The 15,942-nt window shown below is 74.0% G+C and overlaps 5 protein-coding genes across 6 annotated transcripts; 2 read left to right on the top strand and 3 right to left on the bottom strand.

Moving 5' to 3' along the window:
• Positions 1–275: 275 nt before the first annotated feature.
• On the top strand, positions 276–2,187 carry RHBDL1 (rhomboid like 1). Of its 2 annotated transcripts, XM_037504615.2 has the most exons (8): positions 276–317; positions 628–789; positions 900–1,124; positions 1,192–1,340; positions 1,420–1,532; positions 1,607–1,707; positions 1,779–1,839; positions 1,907–2,187. In XM_037504615.2, exons 1-8 carry the CDS (start codon positions 279–281, stop codon positions 2,176–2,178), a joined length of 1,122 nt encoding a protein of 373 aa, XP_037360512.1. In that variant the 5' UTR covers positions 276–278; the 3' UTR covers positions 2,179–2,187. The 2 variants fall into 2 exon arrangements, with proteins under 2 accessions (XP_037360512.1, XP_037360513.1); XM_037504616.2 differs by lacking the exon at positions 276–317 and having other exon boundaries at positions 656–799; positions 1,907–2,181.
• A 1,054-nt stretch (positions 2,188–3,241) lies between these two features.
• Positions 3,242–5,865, top strand: STUB1 (STIP1 homology and U-box containing protein 1). Its single transcript, XM_037507830.2, has 7 exons — positions 3,242–3,422; positions 3,723–3,921; positions 4,000–4,165; positions 4,305–4,392; positions 4,511–4,567; positions 4,633–4,749; positions 4,822–5,865. The coding sequence occupies exons 1-7, from the start codon at positions 3,264–3,266 to the stop codon at positions 4,945–4,947; spliced, it is 912 nt and encodes a 303-aa protein (XP_037363727.1). The 5' UTR covers positions 3,242–3,263; the 3' UTR covers positions 4,948–5,865.
• Positions 3,750–6,596, bottom strand: JMJD8 (jumonji domain containing 8). Its single transcript, XM_037508121.2, has 9 exons — positions 6,505–6,596; positions 6,334–6,423; positions 6,213–6,261; positions 6,046–6,142; positions 5,904–5,972; positions 5,718–5,837; positions 5,569–5,636; positions 5,375–5,494; positions 3,750–5,281 (listed from the first exon to the last, which is right to left on the bottom strand). Exons 1-9 carry the CDS (start codon positions 6,594–6,596, stop codon positions 5,201–5,203), a joined length of 786 nt encoding a protein of 261 aa, XP_037364018.1. The 3' UTR covers positions 3,750–5,200.
• A 215-nt stretch (positions 6,597–6,811) lies between these two features.
• WDR24 (WD repeat domain 24) lies at positions 6,812–10,721 on the bottom strand. The gene is made up of 9 exons (XM_037507829.2): positions 10,163–10,721; positions 9,399–9,576; positions 8,648–9,320; positions 8,170–8,288; positions 7,974–8,095; positions 7,787–7,891; positions 7,361–7,701; positions 7,106–7,290; positions 6,812–7,017 (listed from the first exon to the last, which is right to left on the bottom strand). The coding sequence occupies exons 1-9, from the start codon at positions 10,641–10,643 to the stop codon at positions 6,849–6,851; spliced, it is 2,373 nt and encodes a 790-aa protein (XP_037363726.1). The 5' UTR covers positions 10,644–10,721; the 3' UTR covers positions 6,812–6,848.
• Positions 10,722–13,008: 2,287 nt separating this feature from the next.
• On the bottom strand, positions 13,009–15,705 carry FBXL16 (F-box and leucine rich repeat protein 16). Its single transcript, XM_037504614.1, has 5 exons — positions 15,064–15,705; positions 14,090–14,598; positions 13,758–13,842; positions 13,437–13,500; positions 13,009–13,157 (listed from the first exon to the last, which is right to left on the bottom strand). The coding sequence occupies exons 1-5, from the start codon at positions 15,703–15,705 to the stop codon at positions 13,009–13,011; spliced, it is 1,449 nt and encodes a 482-aa protein (XP_037360511.1).
• Between the last annotated feature and the right edge of the window lie 237 nt (positions 15,706–15,942).

Here is a 15,942-nt window from a genome sequence, read left to right as displayed (position 1 = left end):
CTGGCGGGGGCCGCCGGCTCGCCCGGCCTCGCGCGGGAGGGCCGGGCCTGGCTCCGCGCTGCCCCGCAGCGGCCGCCGCCAACCGCCGCCGCCGCCGGGAGGGGGCTGGGGCGCGCCTGCGGGAGCGCGGCGGCGCGCGGGGGGCGCGCGGGGCGGCGGCGCGGGCGGCTCCGTGACGCGGCGCCGAGCCCAGCAGGCGGAGCGGGCGCGGGGCGGAGCGGACTCTGCCGCAGCGCAGCCCCTCCCGGCCGCGGCCGCGACCCGGCCCGGCCCGCCCTATGGACAGGAGCTCGCTGCTGCAGCTCATCCAGGAGCAGGTGCGTGGGGGCGGGGGGCCCTGCGCCGCGGGCGGGGGCGGCTCCGGAGCCCGGCCCGGCCCGCCCGCGCCCACTTCCCACGCCCCCTCCTCGCCCGGCCCCGGCCCCCTGGCCCGACCCGCGAGCCCGGGAGGGCGGAGGGAGGGGGACCGCCCTCGCGTCGGCGCCATCTCCAGAGCCGGGCAGGGCGGGATGAGGCACGGAGCCCCCGGGAGCACGGAGGAGCCAGAGGCCTGGGCGCCCACGCGGCGCCCGCCGCCCGCCGCGCGGGCCCGGCCCAGCCCCGTGTCGGGCGGCTCCCCCACCCCAGCAGCTGGACCCCGAGAACACAGGCTTCATCGGCGCCGAGACCTTCACCGGCCTGGTGCACAGCCATGAGCTGCCCCTGGACCCGGCCAAGCTGGACATGCTGGTGGCCCTGGCCCAGAGCAACGAGCGCGGCCAGGTCTGCTACCAGGAGCTGGTGGACCTGGTCAGTCACAGTGGGTGCCAGCGGGGACGGCCTTGGGGGGCGCGGCGCGCCGGCGGGGGGGGGGGGCGGCGCGTTGCGGCGTCTGTGCCCACGCGGTGCCGCGCCCCCAGATCAGCAGCAAGCGCTCCAGCAGCTTCAAGCGCGCCATTGCCCACGGGCAGCGGGCGCTGCCCCGGGCCGGGCTGCTGGACGAGCCCGGCCTGGGCGTCTACAAGCGCTTCGTGCGCTACGTGGCCTACGAGATCCTGCCGCGCGAGGTGGACCGGCACTGGTACTTCTCCCGGCACCGCAGCTGCCCGCCCCCCGTGTTCATGGCCTCGGTGACCCTCGCCCAGGTGGGCCTCCCGCCCCGCCCGCGCGGCTGCAGCCGGCCCGCGTGGCGCTGACGCCCCTGTCCCCCAGATCATCGTGTTCCTGTGCTACGGGGCCCGCCTCAACAAGTGGGTGCTGCAGACGTACCACCCCGAGTACATGCGCAGCCCCCTGGTCTACCACCCCGGCCACCGCGCGCGGGCCTGGCGCTTCCTCACCTACATGTTCATGCACGTGGGGTGAGAGGGGCTCCCTCTGGTGGGTGGGGGCGGGGCGGGGGGCCAGGCGCCCTCACACCATCCCCCGGCCCCCCGCCAGGCTGGAGCAGCTGGGGTTCAACGCACTCCTGCAGCTGATGATCGGGGTGCCCCTGGAGATGGTGCACGGGCTGCTCCGCATCGGCCTGCTCTACCTGGCCGGCGTGCTGGCAGGTGAGGCGGCCCCGCCGGCGCCCACGCACCCGCGCCAGGGCCGGCCGGCCCTCACGCGCCTCTTGCTCACACAGGCTCCCTGACGGTCTCCATCACCGACATGCGGGCCCCCGTGGTGGGGGGCTCGGGCGGGGTCTACGCCCTGTGCTCGGCGCACCTGGCCAACGTCGTCATGGTAACCGGCCGGTGGGGGGCGGCTGGGGCACCGTCCCCGGGCCCACCTCACCCCCCCCCCGTCTCCCCCAGAACTGGGCCGGGATGCGGTGTCCCTACAAGCTGCTGAGGATGGTGCTGGCGCTGGTGTGCAGTAAGTAGGGGGGGCCGGGGGGCGGCTCCCGGCCGGGGCGCCGCCCACCTGCCGCCTCCCTCCACAGTGAGCTCCGAGGTGGGCCGGGCCGTGTGGCTGCGCTTCTCCCCGCCGCTGCCCACCTCGGGCCCGCAGCCCAGCTTCATGGCCCACCTGGCGGGCGCGGTGGTGGGGGTCAGCATGGGCCTGACCATCCTGCGCAGCTACGAGGAGCGCCTGCGGGACCAGTGCGGCTGGTGGGTGGTGCTGCTGGCCTACGGCACCTTCCTGCTCTTCGCCGTCTTCTGGAACATCTTCGCCTACGACCTGCTGGGCGCCCAGGTCCCGCCCCCGCCCTGACGGGCTCCCCGGGCCGCGCCGCGCCCCCGCGCCCCCGCGCCCCCGCGCCCGGGACGGCGCCGCCGGGACCTCAGCCTGAGCCTTTTCGGAGAATGAATAAATATTTTACACAGCGCCAGGCGGCCGACTGGGCTCTGGGCTCCGGTGCGCGCGGGCCTCCCCCTCGCCGGGCCGCCAGAGGGGCCGCCCCCCCGCGGGGTCCCGGGGCCCCGCGCCCCCAGCGAGGCGCGCGGGCGGCGCGGGGGCCTCAGGGCCGCGGCGACCAGCGCACTCGGCGGGGCTCGCCGGAGGCGGGCGCGGGCCGCCCCCAGGGCCACTGCGGCCTCCACGCGGCGAGGGGCGGCCCGAGGGGCGGGCCCTGACGCCGGGGGCCGCGGGCCGGCCGCGCGCTCGCCTGGACCCGCGGCTGCCGCTGCTCGGGCGCCCGGCCCCGGCCCCCAGCGCCGGCCCGGCGGAGCGCGGCAGGAGCCCGCGGACGCCCTGCGCCGCCTCGTCGGACGCGGAGGCCCGAGCCCGGCGCGCCGGCCGGGACCGCTGCGGGCCGCGAAAGACTCCGCCGGCGGCCTCGCCGGGCCCGCGGCCCTCGGGCGGGACGCGGGGGCGGCCGCCGAGCGCGCCCAGCAGCTCCGGCTCCAGCTCGGGCCCGCGCGTCTGCAGCCGGAGCGCGCGTGGGGCCCCGCGCGGACCACGCCGGCCGCGCGCCCGCCCGCCCCGGCGTCTCGTGCTGCTCCGCGCGGCGCTCGACGGCCGGGGCAACGCCTGCCGGCGCCGCAGGCCGCGCAGCGGCGGGTGTCGGGGCCCCAGGGCCGCCCCCCGCCGCTCAGGGCTCCGGCCGCCCCAGGGCCCGCGCGCCCGAGCAGCCCCCGGGGCGGGCGGGGCGGGGCGGGGCGGGGCGGGGCGGGGCGGGCTCGGGGAGGCGCGGCCCGGCCGGCCCGGCCCCGCGGAGGCGCACGCGCGGCCCCGCCCCGCCCCGCCCCGCCCCGGCAGCCGGAAGTTCCGGCGGGGGACGCGGACCGCGGGCCGGGCCGAGCGGGTCGCGGGCGCAGAGCGGGCCGGGCCGGAGCCCAGCCGGGCCGCGCGGCGCCATGAAGGGCAAGGAGGAGAAGGAGGGCGGCGCGCGGCCGGGCGCGGGCGGCGGGAGCCCCGAGAAGAGCCCGAGCGCGCAGGAGCTCAAGGAGCAGGGCAACCGGCTCTTCGTGGGCCGCAAGTACCCGGAGGCGGCCGCCTGCTACGGCCGCGCCATCGTGAGTGCGCCCGGCGCCGCGGCGGCGTCCGGCCGGGCCAGGGGCGGGCGGGCGGGGCGGCGCCGGCCCGGGGCGCTGGGAGCGTCGGGGGTGCGCGCCCGCGGCTCCCCGCAGGCCTGGGGACGTCGCCCCGAGACCGGTTGGCGCCCGGCGCGCGCTCGCGCGGCTCCGAGGCCCGGCCCGCGGGGCAGGCGCGGCCGGAGACGCGTTTGTGGCTTCCCACGGCGGCCCGGCCGGGGGGCGGCAGAAGCGAGCGGGGCCTGCGCGCTCACGCGGCGCCGCCCGCCCGCCCGCCCGCAGACGCGGAACCCGCTGGTGGCCGTGTACTACACCAACCGCGCGCTGTGCTACCTGAAGATGCAGCAGCACGAGCAGGCCCTGGCCGACTGCCGGCGCGCCCTGGAGCTGGACGGCCAGTCCGTGAAGGCGCACTTCTTCCTGGGGCAGTGCCAGCTGGAGATGGAGAGCTTCGACGAGGCCATCGCCAACCTGCAGCGAGGTGGGCCTGGGGAGGGCGGGGTGCCCGGGCCGGGTGCACCCACCGGCCAGGAGTGACCGCGGGCTTCCCGGTCCCCAGCCTACAACCTAGCCAAGGAGCAGAGGCTCAACTTCGGGGACGACATCCCCAGCGCCTTACGCATTGCCAAGAAGAAGCGCTGGAACAGCCTCGAGGAGCGGCGCATCCACCAGGAGAACGAGCTGCACGCCTACCTCACTCGCCTCATCGTGGCTGAGCGCGAGAGGTGGGCCCCCCAGTCACCCACGCGGAGCGTCCGTGCGAGCATTTATTTGACAGCAGGGCTGGCAAGCAGGAGGGGCGCAGCCACAGCCGCAGGTGGGGTGGGTCTGCCCCACGTCTGACCAGCTCCTGGTCCATTGCAGGGAGCTGGACGAGTGTCAGCGGAGCCACGAGGGGGATGAGGACGACGGCCACGTCCGGGCCCAGCAGGCCTGCATTGAGGCCAAGCACGTGAGGGTGCCCGGCCCACGCCCGGGTCTGTCCGCGGCAGGGGCTGGCGATTGCGGGGTAGGTGCCTGCACAGGGTTGGGGAGGGGAGCATGGGGCCCACGCAGCCGCTTCCTCACAGGACAAGTACTTGGCGGGCATGGATGAGCTGTTCTCCCAGGTGGACGAGCGCAGGAAGGTGAGCTGGGCTCTGGGGCCGGGGGGTGGGGGCCCCTCCCCCCCTGACCTGGCCCCCTGCTGCAGAAGCGCGACATCCCCGACTACCTGTGTGGCAAGATCAGCTTTGAGCTGATGCGAGAGCCCTGCATCACACCCAGCGGCATCACCTACGACCGCAAGGACATCGAGGAGCACCTGCAGGTGAGGCCGGGGCATGGGGGGTGGGGCGGGGGTGGGGCCCACGAGCACCCTCTGATCCCACTGTCCACACAGCGTGTGGGCCACTTTGACCCCGTGACCCGGAGCCCCCTGACCCAGGATCAACTCATCCCCAACTTGGCCATGAAAGAGGTCATCGACGCCTTCATCTCTGAGAACGGCTGGGTGGAGGACTACTGAGGCCGGGGTGCCTGCTCCACTGCGGGCGGCCTGGCCCAGGGGCCCTGGGCAGTAGCTCCAGCCTGTACATAGTCTGCGTCCCCGCCTGCCCCACCCATCCTGCTGCTGGGCCGCAGCCTCCCCTCCCCTCCCCTCCCCTCCGCCTGGGCCATGAGTAGCAGGGAAGGGTGGGCTGGGCTGAGGCCGCTGCTGCGCTGCCCCTGCAATAAAATCTGTGCGTGCTGCCAGGCGTGTGCTGCCGTGCGCGGGCTGGCTAGCCGAGGAAGGTGGAGATGAAGACGCTGGTGTCGAGGTTGAGCGTGGCGTGCCACCATCGGTCAGGGAAATAGAGCACCTGGGGGGGATGGGCACGGGGTTATTTGGGGGCTCCCCTGCCTAGCCCAGCTCCTGAATTCTTTCCCACCATCCCGACCTCTCCAGCCCTGACAGTGCACTCCAGGGGCCGCTCGGAGGGTGCCAGGGCTGGATATGTGTCCTGGAGCCAGGCCAGCGTGGTCTTGTTGGGGTGGAACTCTGGTGTCTTCCCAGGCGGGTACAGAAACCAGCGCTGCAGAGAAAAGGATGGGGTGATCTGTGTTGTGTCTAGTGCCCCCCACACTTCAGCCCCCACCCTGTGCTGACCTTGCGGCCGTAGATCACTTCCGAGAACCCGGGCCCGTGCCAGTGAAAGGGCACCCCAGAGCCGGCTCCTGTGGGTCAGTTAAGAGCTGCTGGTGACCAAGCCCCCGCTGCCCCACCCCTCCAATGCCAGGCCCCTGCGGGGCACCCACCTGCAATCCCAAAGCTGTAAGCAGCAGTAGTGCCCAACAGACCGAAGGGGGGCGGGGAGTAGTGCTGGAACAGCGCTGCCCACTCGGTGAAATTGTTGTCCCCAAAGAAATACAAGGTGTCTGCAAGCACAGAACGTGAGGCTCCGGGACCCGGCGCGCTGAGTCCCGCCCCCCGCCCCCGCTCACCGTTGCCCAGCGAGGCGGGGTCCTGGGGCCGCAGCAGCCGCTCCACGTACTCCTGGAAGGGCAGGTCCACTGTGGGGAAGCGGCGGTCAAGACTGGCGCCCGGCCGCGGGGCCGCCGCCGCCGGGGCCGCGCGGGCGCTCACCTTTGCGGTAGGAGTAGGTGTTGGCGGTGCTCAGGCGGACCACGCGGTCGCCGAACGCGGCCAGCAGCCGCTCGCGGGAGCACAGGGCGCGGAACCGCTGCGGGGCGTCAGGGGAGCTCAGCGCGCGCCCGGCCGCAGCCCCGCGGGCGCGACGGGCGGGCACTCACCGAGTTGTCCGTGAGCGCGGGCAGGACCACGGGCCTGGAGAAGGCGTAGCTGCGGGGACCGGGAGTCAGGCGGGGCGGGCGGGGCGGGCGGGCGGGCGGGCGGGGCCGGGGGGGCACGTACCGCTGCGCGAACTCGGCGTGGGTGAGGCCGGGCCGGCGCTCCACGGTGCAGCGCTGCTCCTCGGCCGGCGCCCCCGGGCCGCGCCCCCGCCTGCGGCACAGCGGTCAGCGCCGGCCCCGCCCCGCGCCCGCCCGCCCGCCGCCGCCCGCCGCCCGCCCCGCCGCCGCTCACCACCCGCCGTCGCCCGAGGGCCCGGGCCGCGCCGGCGAGCAGAGCCCCAGCAGCGCCAGCAGCGCCAGCAGCGCCCGCGCTCCCGCCGCCATGACGCCCGCCGGCCGCGCGGGGCACGCCGGGAGCGCCGCGCCCCCGAGCCCGCCCCGGCCGGCCGCCGCGTCGCCATGGCGACGACCCCGCCGCCCGCCCCGGAAGCGGAGCGCCGCGCTTCCGCCAGGCCGCCCGCGGCCCGCCCCGTTTCCACGGCGACCCGCCCGCCCCGAGACGCCGGCGCAGGCACAGGAGGCGCGAGGGCGACGGCGGCTCAGACGGCGGCTGCGCTTCTTTATTGCCCGCGCGCGTCAGGAGAACTCGCACAGGTGGCCGCAGCCCGCCGGGCAGTGCGAGCTGCCCTCCAGCCACTTCATGATGTGCTGCAGGTGGCCGCCGTGGCTGCAGCCCTGGCACCACACGAACAGCCCCTTGACCACGTGATGGCAGACGGCGCACATGCTGGCGCAGCGGTGGCACCTGCGCGGGAGGGCGCCTCAGCGGGGTCCGCCGCCCCCGCCCGCGCCCGCCCCTGTCGCAGAGCCCCGGCCCGCGCGCCCGCCCGCACCTGTCGCAGACCCAGCCGCGGCTGCTCATGGGCCGCTTGCAGTGGCTGCAGTTGACGTGCAGCGTGGTGGAGGCCTGGTTGAGGCAGCTGACCGCCCGGCTGGTGCTGAGCTTCACCACCTCGTTGGACACGTTCCAGAGGCAGAAGCGCTGCAGCAGGTCGATGTAGGACGTGTACCAGTGCTCCTGGGGCACACAGGGGCTCAGCCGGGGCGGGCGGGCGGGCGGGCAGGCGGGGCTCCCAGCGCCCACGCACCTGCGTCTGCTCGTCGATGTCCCTGCGCACGCGCTCGCCCAGCACCACCAGCACCGACACGGCCATCTGCACGTCGCCCTGCTCGGCGTAGAAGCGCAGCATGTCACACACCAGGGAGCTGAAGAAGTCGGGGGGCAAGCGGCTGTCGTGCAGTGCATGTGAGACGGAGATGAGCGAAAAGGAGGGGTCCGCCGGCGCCAGGGAGGCTGCCTCTGCCTCGCTGCCGCTCACGTGCGGGGACTCGGCCTTGTCCTGCAGGTGCTCGGGCCCGGACGGTGTGTCCACGATCTCGTGGCGCAGTGGGAAAGCCTCCTGGGGCAGCACGTACTCGGGCTCCTCGGCTGGGGGCGGGGGCGGGCAGGGTCTGAGCCCAGCCAGGACTCGCCCGCCCCTTCCCCCGCCCCGCCGGCCCGCCCCCCCACTCACAGTGAGCGTGCTCTGGGTCCAGCAGGTACAGCTCGTCGTCCTCGCCCTCAGCGTCCCCCAGCAGGTAGTCGGCCGGCACGTCACTGCCCTCAGTCTCCTCGTTGTCTGTGCGGCCAGGGAAGGAGGGCATTCCAGGGCGCTTGCTCCATAGTGCCCCCGCCCCACCCCCACAATGGTGCCCCCCTACCCTCGTTGGTGAGGAGAGTCGCTGAGGAATCCAGCAGCGCGGTGTCACTGCGGCCATCGCCCTTGCTGCGGTCCAGCCGGGCCTCGCTGCCCAGCCCTGGGGTCACATCCTTCAGGTTGAAGCTGGGGGCAGGGAGGGCAGAAGGTGGGTAGGCCCCGACCGCACTCCTCTGGGGAGAGCCACCCCCAGTGTCTACCTGTTCACCAGCTGCAGGCCGCAGGCGCTTCCCTTGCCCATGCTGTGGTTGAGGCTGGTGGCAGGCACCAGGCCGGGGCTGCAGTAGATGATCCGCAGCATGGTCCAAGTCTGTGCCACCTAGGGGCGGGCACCGGTCACTCAAGGATCCTGAGCCCCCAGCGCACCAGGGACGCCCAGGCTGCCTGAAGAGACATAGACCTTCAGGGTCCAGCTGCCCCAGAGACCCAATGTCTGGCCCATCCTATGTGGGGAAGCCAAGACCCACAGGGAAGACAAGAACCCCAGTCCCCACCTGTGGAAGGGCAGGAGGAAGTGGGCAGCGGCCAGCGTGGCCTCTACAGGCCCTTGGAGAGGGAAAAGCAGACATGGCCCTGAACAGGGACTCGCCCTCACGACTCCCTGACCTGAGTCTGGGCCTGGGCTCCTCAGCTGCCCGCCCCACCCCCGCCTGCCAGTGCTCGGCCCAGCCCGCCTACCTGGTTGCGGCCGAGCTCCCGCGCCACCTTGGCGTTGTGGTCACAGAGCTCAGCCAGCGGCCGACCAGCCAGGGCGTAACGCTCAGCCGTATCCACGAACCAGCTCATGCTGCTGCCGCCGGGCTCTGTCTCAAAGACACTGAGGGCGCTGGAGGCCAGGCCCGAGAAGGGCTCGGCAGGGTCTGGCTTGCGCTTGAAGAAGATGGGTTGGCGCCGGTCACCGGAGTAGGGCTTGCGCCCCGACTCTGCAGCCACGAGGCTCTCCTTGGCAGCAAAGGCCAGGTCCCCGAAGAGGCCGTAACAGAGGCCCTCAGGATTGGCACGCTCCACAGGCTGGCTGGCATCCCGGAACAGGTGCTGGCACAGGGTGCTGTCCTTGGAGCCAGACAACAGGAAGGAGGGGTCGTGCGGGTGGCGCCAGGCGATGCCCGTTGTGACGTCGCGGTGCTCCTCGAACATGGCGGCCGGCACGAAGGGCCGGCGCACATCCCACACGTAGATGTTGTGGTCCACCATCATGGAGCAGGTGGCCAGGTGGTGGCGGCACTCGGGCCGCCACTTGACCCGGGCCACGGAGGCGATGGTCTGCACGCAGTGCACCTCCTTGGCGCGGTGCGTGGTAACGTCCCAGACCTTCACCATCTTGTCACGTCCACCTGTGGCCAGCCAGCCCCTGCAGAAGGGCCGCACAGCCTCAGCGTCGAGGGCCCCAGCGCCCGGCGCCCCGCCCCACAACCCCACACCCCCACACCTGTCGTCTGGATGCCAGTCGCAGCAGAAGACAGGCCCGTTGTGTGCCGTGAACATCCGTTCGCAGCGGTCAGGCCGCCGGATGTCCCACAGCTGCACGTTGCCATTCTCGAAGGTGGAGGCGAAGGTGAAGTAGTCCCGGACGCTGAACTGCACGTCCCGCACGCTCTCCGACTGGCCTGGGGGTTCAGGAGGGTGAGAGGCCGGCTGGGTGCTGGGGAGGCTGGTGGGGGGGACCTTGCCGTGGCTGCAGGCGCCAGGCCAGGAAGTCAGGAGAAGGTTGTGGACACCCCCAAGGCTGCCCTGGGGCGGGGGGCAGCAGCAAGGAGAGGCTTCAGAGTGGAAGCAAAACTGGGCGGCGGCGGCCACCACCTCCTGCCGGTCAGCTCTCCCTGGTTGTGTCTGCTGTCAATCGTGGCAAAAGCTGTGATCTGGACTCAGGACGGGGCATAAGGCCCACGGGGGACCCAACGATGTACCCCACTTCCTGTGCGAGGACTCTGGGGGTCCAGTCCACGTCCTGCTGGAGCAGCCTGGAGCTCTGAGGGGATGGAGAGGAGGCAGCGAGACCAAGCCCTGCTCGGCTGCCCGCTCCTCCTCCCTGCTGCCCCTGGCCTTCCCCTCACGCCTCATGGTGTCCCCTCCCCATGGCAGGCAGCCACCCCTTCCGCTGACCCCCACCCTGGCAGTGGGACTCAGACAGCCCCTTCTCCAAGAAGCCCTCTGGGAGCACCTGGAGCCCTGCAGCGGGCACCCGCCGCCTACCCGAGAAAGTGCTGACGGAGTCCTTCCTGCGCAGGTCAAAGCACTTCATGAAGCCGTCCTGGGAGCCGCTGAGCAGCATATGTGCCTCGGTGGGGTGGAAGCAGACCTTGTTCACCGTGCGCTTATGCTCCGTGAACAGCTGGTCCTGCTTGTTGCGGGAAGGTCGGCCCAGGTTCCACGTGACCACCACGCCGTTGGTGGCTGCAGTGGCCAGCAGGTTCTCGTCGATCTGGTGCCAGACCACGTCGGCACAGCTGAGGTTGAGCGAGGGCTTGCGGCCGACGCGCAGGTTCAGCTTCTCCACGAACTGCTCCTCCTCAATGGCGTAGATCTTGAAGATGCTGCGGCCCGCCACGACCACCTGGGCGGCGTCCTTGCACACGCTGATGGCGTTGGCCGGCGCGTCGAGGTGGCAGTGCATGGTGCGGCCTGTCAACGCAGTGCCCGCCAGCGCCGTGGTCACGCGGGCCATCTTCTCCATGGCCGCGCCGGTGGGGGGGCCAGTCGGTTCGGACCTTCGCGCTGCCGGGTACCCCGGGGCTCAGGCCTGGACGGCGGCCGGCCCCTGACCGGCCGGCTGGTCACCGGGGGCGCTGCGCGGGGCGTCCGTCAGCCTGACCAGCCGGCTCCGTCACCGGCCGGGGTCAGAGGCGTCGCAGCTGTCCCAGGCCGGCCCGCGCCGTGTGCCCTCTAGAGACCCCCCGGGCCGCCGCCCACCCCGGCCAGCGCCAGCCCCCCTGACAGCCAGCCCCGAGCGGTCGGGCGCCTCTGGTCGGTCCAATCCCGGCGACGAGGCGAGGGGGGCCTCCGGGATGGCCGGCGCTCCCGGAGGGGCGGGGCGGGGTTCTCGGGGACGGGGCGGGCCCCGGCCGAGCAGGACCCTCCTCCGCGAGCGCCCGCGCCGTCCACCCGGGTTGCCCGCCGGCCGGAAGCGCCGCGCCGGAAGCAGCCCTCTTCGTCCCCCCCCCTGCCGGAAGTGGTCCCTCCAAGGCGGCGCTCGCCGGAAGCGCGTGCCCACGCGCCTCGCGTTCCGGGGCCGGGAGGAGCCGGGGCGCTCCCGGGAAGAAGGGGCGCCTGTCGCTCGGGCCGCGCCCCGCCCCGCCCGCCCGCCCGCGACCCTCGCGCCCGGGTGTGCGTCCTGCTGTCCTCGCGCCCTGCAGGGGCCTCCGGCCGCCGCCCGCCCCGCCGGCGCCCCTGGGCACGAAGCGCCGCGCTCGCCGGGGCTCGGAGGGGGTCGCGCGCGCCCCGGCCCCCCGGAGCCCCCCGGCGGCCTGCGGGACCTGGCGGCGCCGGAGCTGGGGCTAGAGCCGAGCCCGGCCCCGCGCGCGCCTGCGCCGCCGGGCTGCCCGCCCGGGAAGGACTCGGACGCGTGTTTTTACAACTTTTTTAATATATATTTTTATAAACAGGTCACGTGATAAAATAGCACAAGAAACACTTACCAAATATAAGGTTATATCTTCCGCATATACAGGAGAGTGAGGTCGTAATGTACAATAAGAAAATGATTTGGGGGGTTGGTGTGACTTCCTCTCCCCGGGCTTCGCCTCCTGCCGGTGCCGGTGCCGGGAGCCGCCGCCGGGCGCGGGGCGCGCAGCCGCGGGGTCTCCGCAGCGGGGGTCTCCGCAGCGCGCCCCCGGCTCGGGCTCGCCCCCACCCCCGCTCCCTGGCAACTGGCTTCTCTTCTCCAACCAGGCGGGGGGTCCCAAGACCGGGTGTGGGCGCAGTGTCCCCTGGGGCTCGGGGTTGGGATGGAAAGGGGTCCCCGCCCCCCTCAGCAGCTGCCAAGGTGCCAGCACCCACCACCCCGCCCAGTTCCCGGCGGGCGGGGCCGCTCGGGCCCGCGCGGGCAGCGGAGCTGGGCGGGCGGCGGCTGCGAGGGGCCTCCCGCCTCTGGGCGCCGCGCGTGGGCCCCGGGAGCTCGGCGCGGCTGCGGGCACGGACCGCGGGCCCGGGCGGGGGCGCGGCTTCTGCCGGGCGCGGACGCGCCCCGCCCCGGGTGCGGGGCCGAGCTCGGCGGCCTGGGCCCGGCTGGCCGCGGGGACAGGGGTGGGGCCGCGAGGACGCGCCCCCGGCCCGCAGGCTCTGAGGGCGGCTCCCGCCGCTTCTCCCCCTTGCGGGGCTGGAGCCGGCTCGGCTAATTCGGCCCGTGCCGAGGCCGCCCCCCCAACTCAGTTCTGGCCCGGTCCGGCTCCAGGGCCCGTCCGCCTGCAGGGGGTGGGCGCGCCGGGCCGCTCCTCGCGGGCGCCGAGGAAGGGGCGGGCGCCGGGTCCGGCTGCGCGGCGCGGGGCGGGGCGGGGCGGGGCGGGCACGCGGGCTCCTCGGCGGGCCATGGCTTTGGCGGTGGCCCGTCCCCTCGCTGCCCTCGGAGGCTCCAGGCGGTGCAGTGGAAGATGTGGGCAGCCCTTGGGCTCTCCCGGGCCCCCTCCGTCCCCTGGGCCCTGCCCGGGATGGGGGCCAGCGGGGAGGCCGAGGCGGGTGTGGCGGGAAACACGGCCAGGACGATCCGGGCGCCCGCGGGGCCGGGGCCGGCACCGCGCCCCGGCGGGCGGGGGGGCGGGCGGGCGGGCGGGCGGGGGGTGGCGGCGGTGCGGGGGGCGGCGTGCAGGCGGGCGCGAGGGGCATGCACAGGGTCCCCGAGAGTGCTGCGTGCGAGGGGCTGGCCGCGCCCGCCGCCGCGCCCTGCCCAGGGCGGGGCTGGGGGGGCGGAGGCGCGAGGGCAGGGCTTTTCCTCGGTGCGCCCGCCCGCGCGCGCGGGGCAGGGCTCCCCCAAGGGCCGGGCCGGAGCGGGGCCCCGCGCCCCGCCCGGAGCAAGACGGGTTCCTGCGACGGGGCGGGGCCCCGTGCTACTCGATGACGAGGCAGCGGGGCAGGTGCTGCGAGAAGTACTTGAAGAGCTCGGGGGTGGCGCCAGGGCAGTTGGTCAGCTCCAGCTCCTCCAGCTCCTGCAGCTGCACCAGGCCCGACAGCCCGGTGGTGGTCAGCAGCGGGCAGCCTGCGGAGCGGCGCGCGGTGAGGCGGGGGCGGGGCCGGCGGAGGGGCGGGGCCGGCGGAGGGGCGGGGCCGGCGGAGGGGCGGGGCCGGCGGAGGGGCGGGGCCGGCGGAGGGGCGGGGCCCCGGCGGAGGGGCCCCGGCGCGACTGGACGGCGCCTGTTCGCACGTCCGTGCAGACTAGGACCTGGTACCCAGGTGACCGCACCGGGGACCGGGCAGGGCAGAGTCGGACTAGACGGGGCTGGCTGGTCATTACCCACAAGGTCGGAGGGGCCCTCACCTGCCAGAGACAGGAGACGCAAACTCCGCATGGCCAGGAGGTGCTTCAGCCCGAAGTCCTGCACCTGGGGGGGCGAGTTGGCGATTCACGCACGTGCGGGGGGACCCCGACCCCTGTGCCCCAGCCCCCAGCCTGGAGGCACCTGGGAGTGCTGGCAGGACTCTAGCCGCCGAGTCCCGCCGCGTGGGCCGCTCGGCGCCAGCTACCCCGACTCCCTTACGGACGGGCCGGCCGGAGGCAGGTCAGCGGACTGCCCAGAGGGGGTTTCCCCACGCCCCCGCACACCACCCGGCCTGCTCCCCTTCCCCCGAGGCCTGGTACCTGGCAGCACCATCGCAGGTAGAGGCTGCGGAGGGACGACATGGTGGACAAATAGCTGAGGCCAGTGTCCGTGATGCGTACACACCTGCGGTTGCAACGGAGGCGGCTGCCCACCTGCGGCCCCTCCCCCGCCCCCCACCTGCGGCCTCTCGCCCGCCCAGGTGCCTCAGCCCCGCCCCTCCCTCCGAGGCCGCCGCCCGCAGCTCTCCCGCCGCTGCACCCCTCCCGTCTCTGGGCTGCACCCGCTCGGGTCGACGCTGGTCACAGCCCACGCTCCGCTCCAGAGAGGGCCCCCTCGGCACCCCACCCGGGGCCGGGGTTGGAGGGCGCACCTGTCCAGCACGAGCTCCTCCAGACGGTGCAGGTCGCAGGCCACGTACTCAAGCGCCATGTCGGTGATGCGCGGACACCAAGAGAGGTCGAGGCTGCGCAGCTTGCGCAGGTTCTCGGCCACCAGCTCCACGCCGTCGTCCGTGACCTTGGAGCAGCCGGAGAGGCTGAGTGCCGTGAGGTTGGGCAGGCTGTGCACCACGTTGACCACGCCGTGGTTGGTGATCTCCCAGCAGGACAGCAGGCGCAGCGTGTGCGTGCTGTGGCCCTGGCGCGCCGTGAAGTAGGCCAGCGCTGTGTCCGTCACATGGTAGGCCTGCAGGCTCAGCTCGGCCAGGTTGGGCAGCAGCTGCGAGATGGCCGCGATGGCGTCGTCCGCCACGTTGATGCAGTCGCTGACGCTCAGCGAGGTGATGCGGGCGCTCAGGCTGGACCACAGACCCGCCTCGGTGAAGTCGTTGCAGCCGGACAGCTCCAGGCGCACCACGCCCTGCATCTGCTCCAGCATCACCTGCGGGTGTGGGCGGGTTAGGAGCTGGGCGGGGGAGGCCGCCGGGGCCTCAGAGGGCGGCAGCTGCGCACCAGGAAGGGTGCCATCTCAGCCGCATCCTGGGCGGGAGTGAGCCCCGGTGGGCAGGCCCGGGAGCTCTGGGAGTCGCGGGTGCGGGTGAGCATACCTCCTGCACAGGTGCCGGCCCGCCTGTCGCCCCCTCTGCCGGCGCCCACCCAACAGGCCTCACCCGACTGACGGCTTTGCTGTCTGTCTTGAAATCCTCGATCGTCTTTGAGTAAGGGCCCCGCATTCTTGTTTTGGGCTGGGGGCCCCCAGATGATGTAGCCAACCCCGCTCCCCCATCAGAGCCATGAGCCCCCCGGGGCAGGGGCACCCCCTCAGCTACTCTGCTTTCTGCGCTCCCGCCCCCAGCCTGGCCCGGCACTAGCCAGGCCTGTCCCTCCGGAGCCAGCAGGGACGCACCTCCAGGCCGGCGTCCGTGATGGTGGAGCGCTTGAGGCTCATGGCCTTGACGCCCTTCTTGGAGAGGGCGTAGTTGTCGATGAACTCACAGATATCCAGGTCGGAGACGCCCACCAGGCAGAAGCCCTCGAACCCGCGGGCGGCAAAGCCCTGGAGGCTCACAAACTCCTTCTCGCCGCCGGGCAGCACGTTGTACAGCTCCTTGGCGTGCAGCACGGGCGTGAGGCCCGCCCAGAACTTCGGCTGGTAGAGCACGCGCCGCCAGGCCTTGCACACCTGGGCCAGCACGCACTTCTCGCAGGCCGAGAAGTACCAGAAGAGGCCGTTGAGGATCTTCTCATCTGTGGCCAGGGGGGGCCGCTCCAGCAGGGGCCCGGACGCTGGGGTGGAGGCCGGCCCGCCGAGGGAGAGCCCCGCCGAGGGGCACAGGCCCCCGGCCAGAGCGGCGCGGGGCAGTGGCACGGCCAGGCTGGGAGGCGGGAGCGTGGGCGGCGGCGGCTGGCAGGGCCGATTCTTGACGGCGGGCGTGCCTTTGGTGATGCTGGCCGCGCCCGTGCTGCTGGGCTGGCCGGGCAGCCTCACCAGGCCGTTGCGGGGCAGGCACGGGGGCTTGGGGTCGCCATCCACGCCCGGGCTGGACATCTTCCCCGCTCGCTCTGCAGGGAGGCCGGGAGGGGCGTGAGTGTGCTGTCCTCTGCAGAGGCGGGGGGCCGGGCCCCACCCCGGGCGTCCCGGCCACGACTCCCCCGGCCCACTGACGCAGGGCCCCCAGCCCGGGCCCCCAGCCCGGGCCCCCCTGAACAGACGGCAGGCACCGGGATTGCCTGCAACCAGCACGGGGCTTCTGCCCACCCAGAGGTGCAGGGGTCCCCACGATAT

The sequence above is a fragment of the Talpa occidentalis genome, unplaced genomic scaffold, assembly GCF_014898055.3.
Source record: "Talpa occidentalis isolate TD23 unplaced genomic scaffold, MPIMG_talOcc4v2.1 talOcc4.12, whole genome shotgun sequence".
Classification (NCBI taxonomy): domain Eukaryota; kingdom Metazoa; phylum Chordata; class Mammalia; order Eulipotyphla; family Talpidae; genus Talpa; species Talpa occidentalis.
Note: the sequence above shows the minus strand (reverse complement) of the source record. Positions and strands in the feature narration are given on the sequence as shown.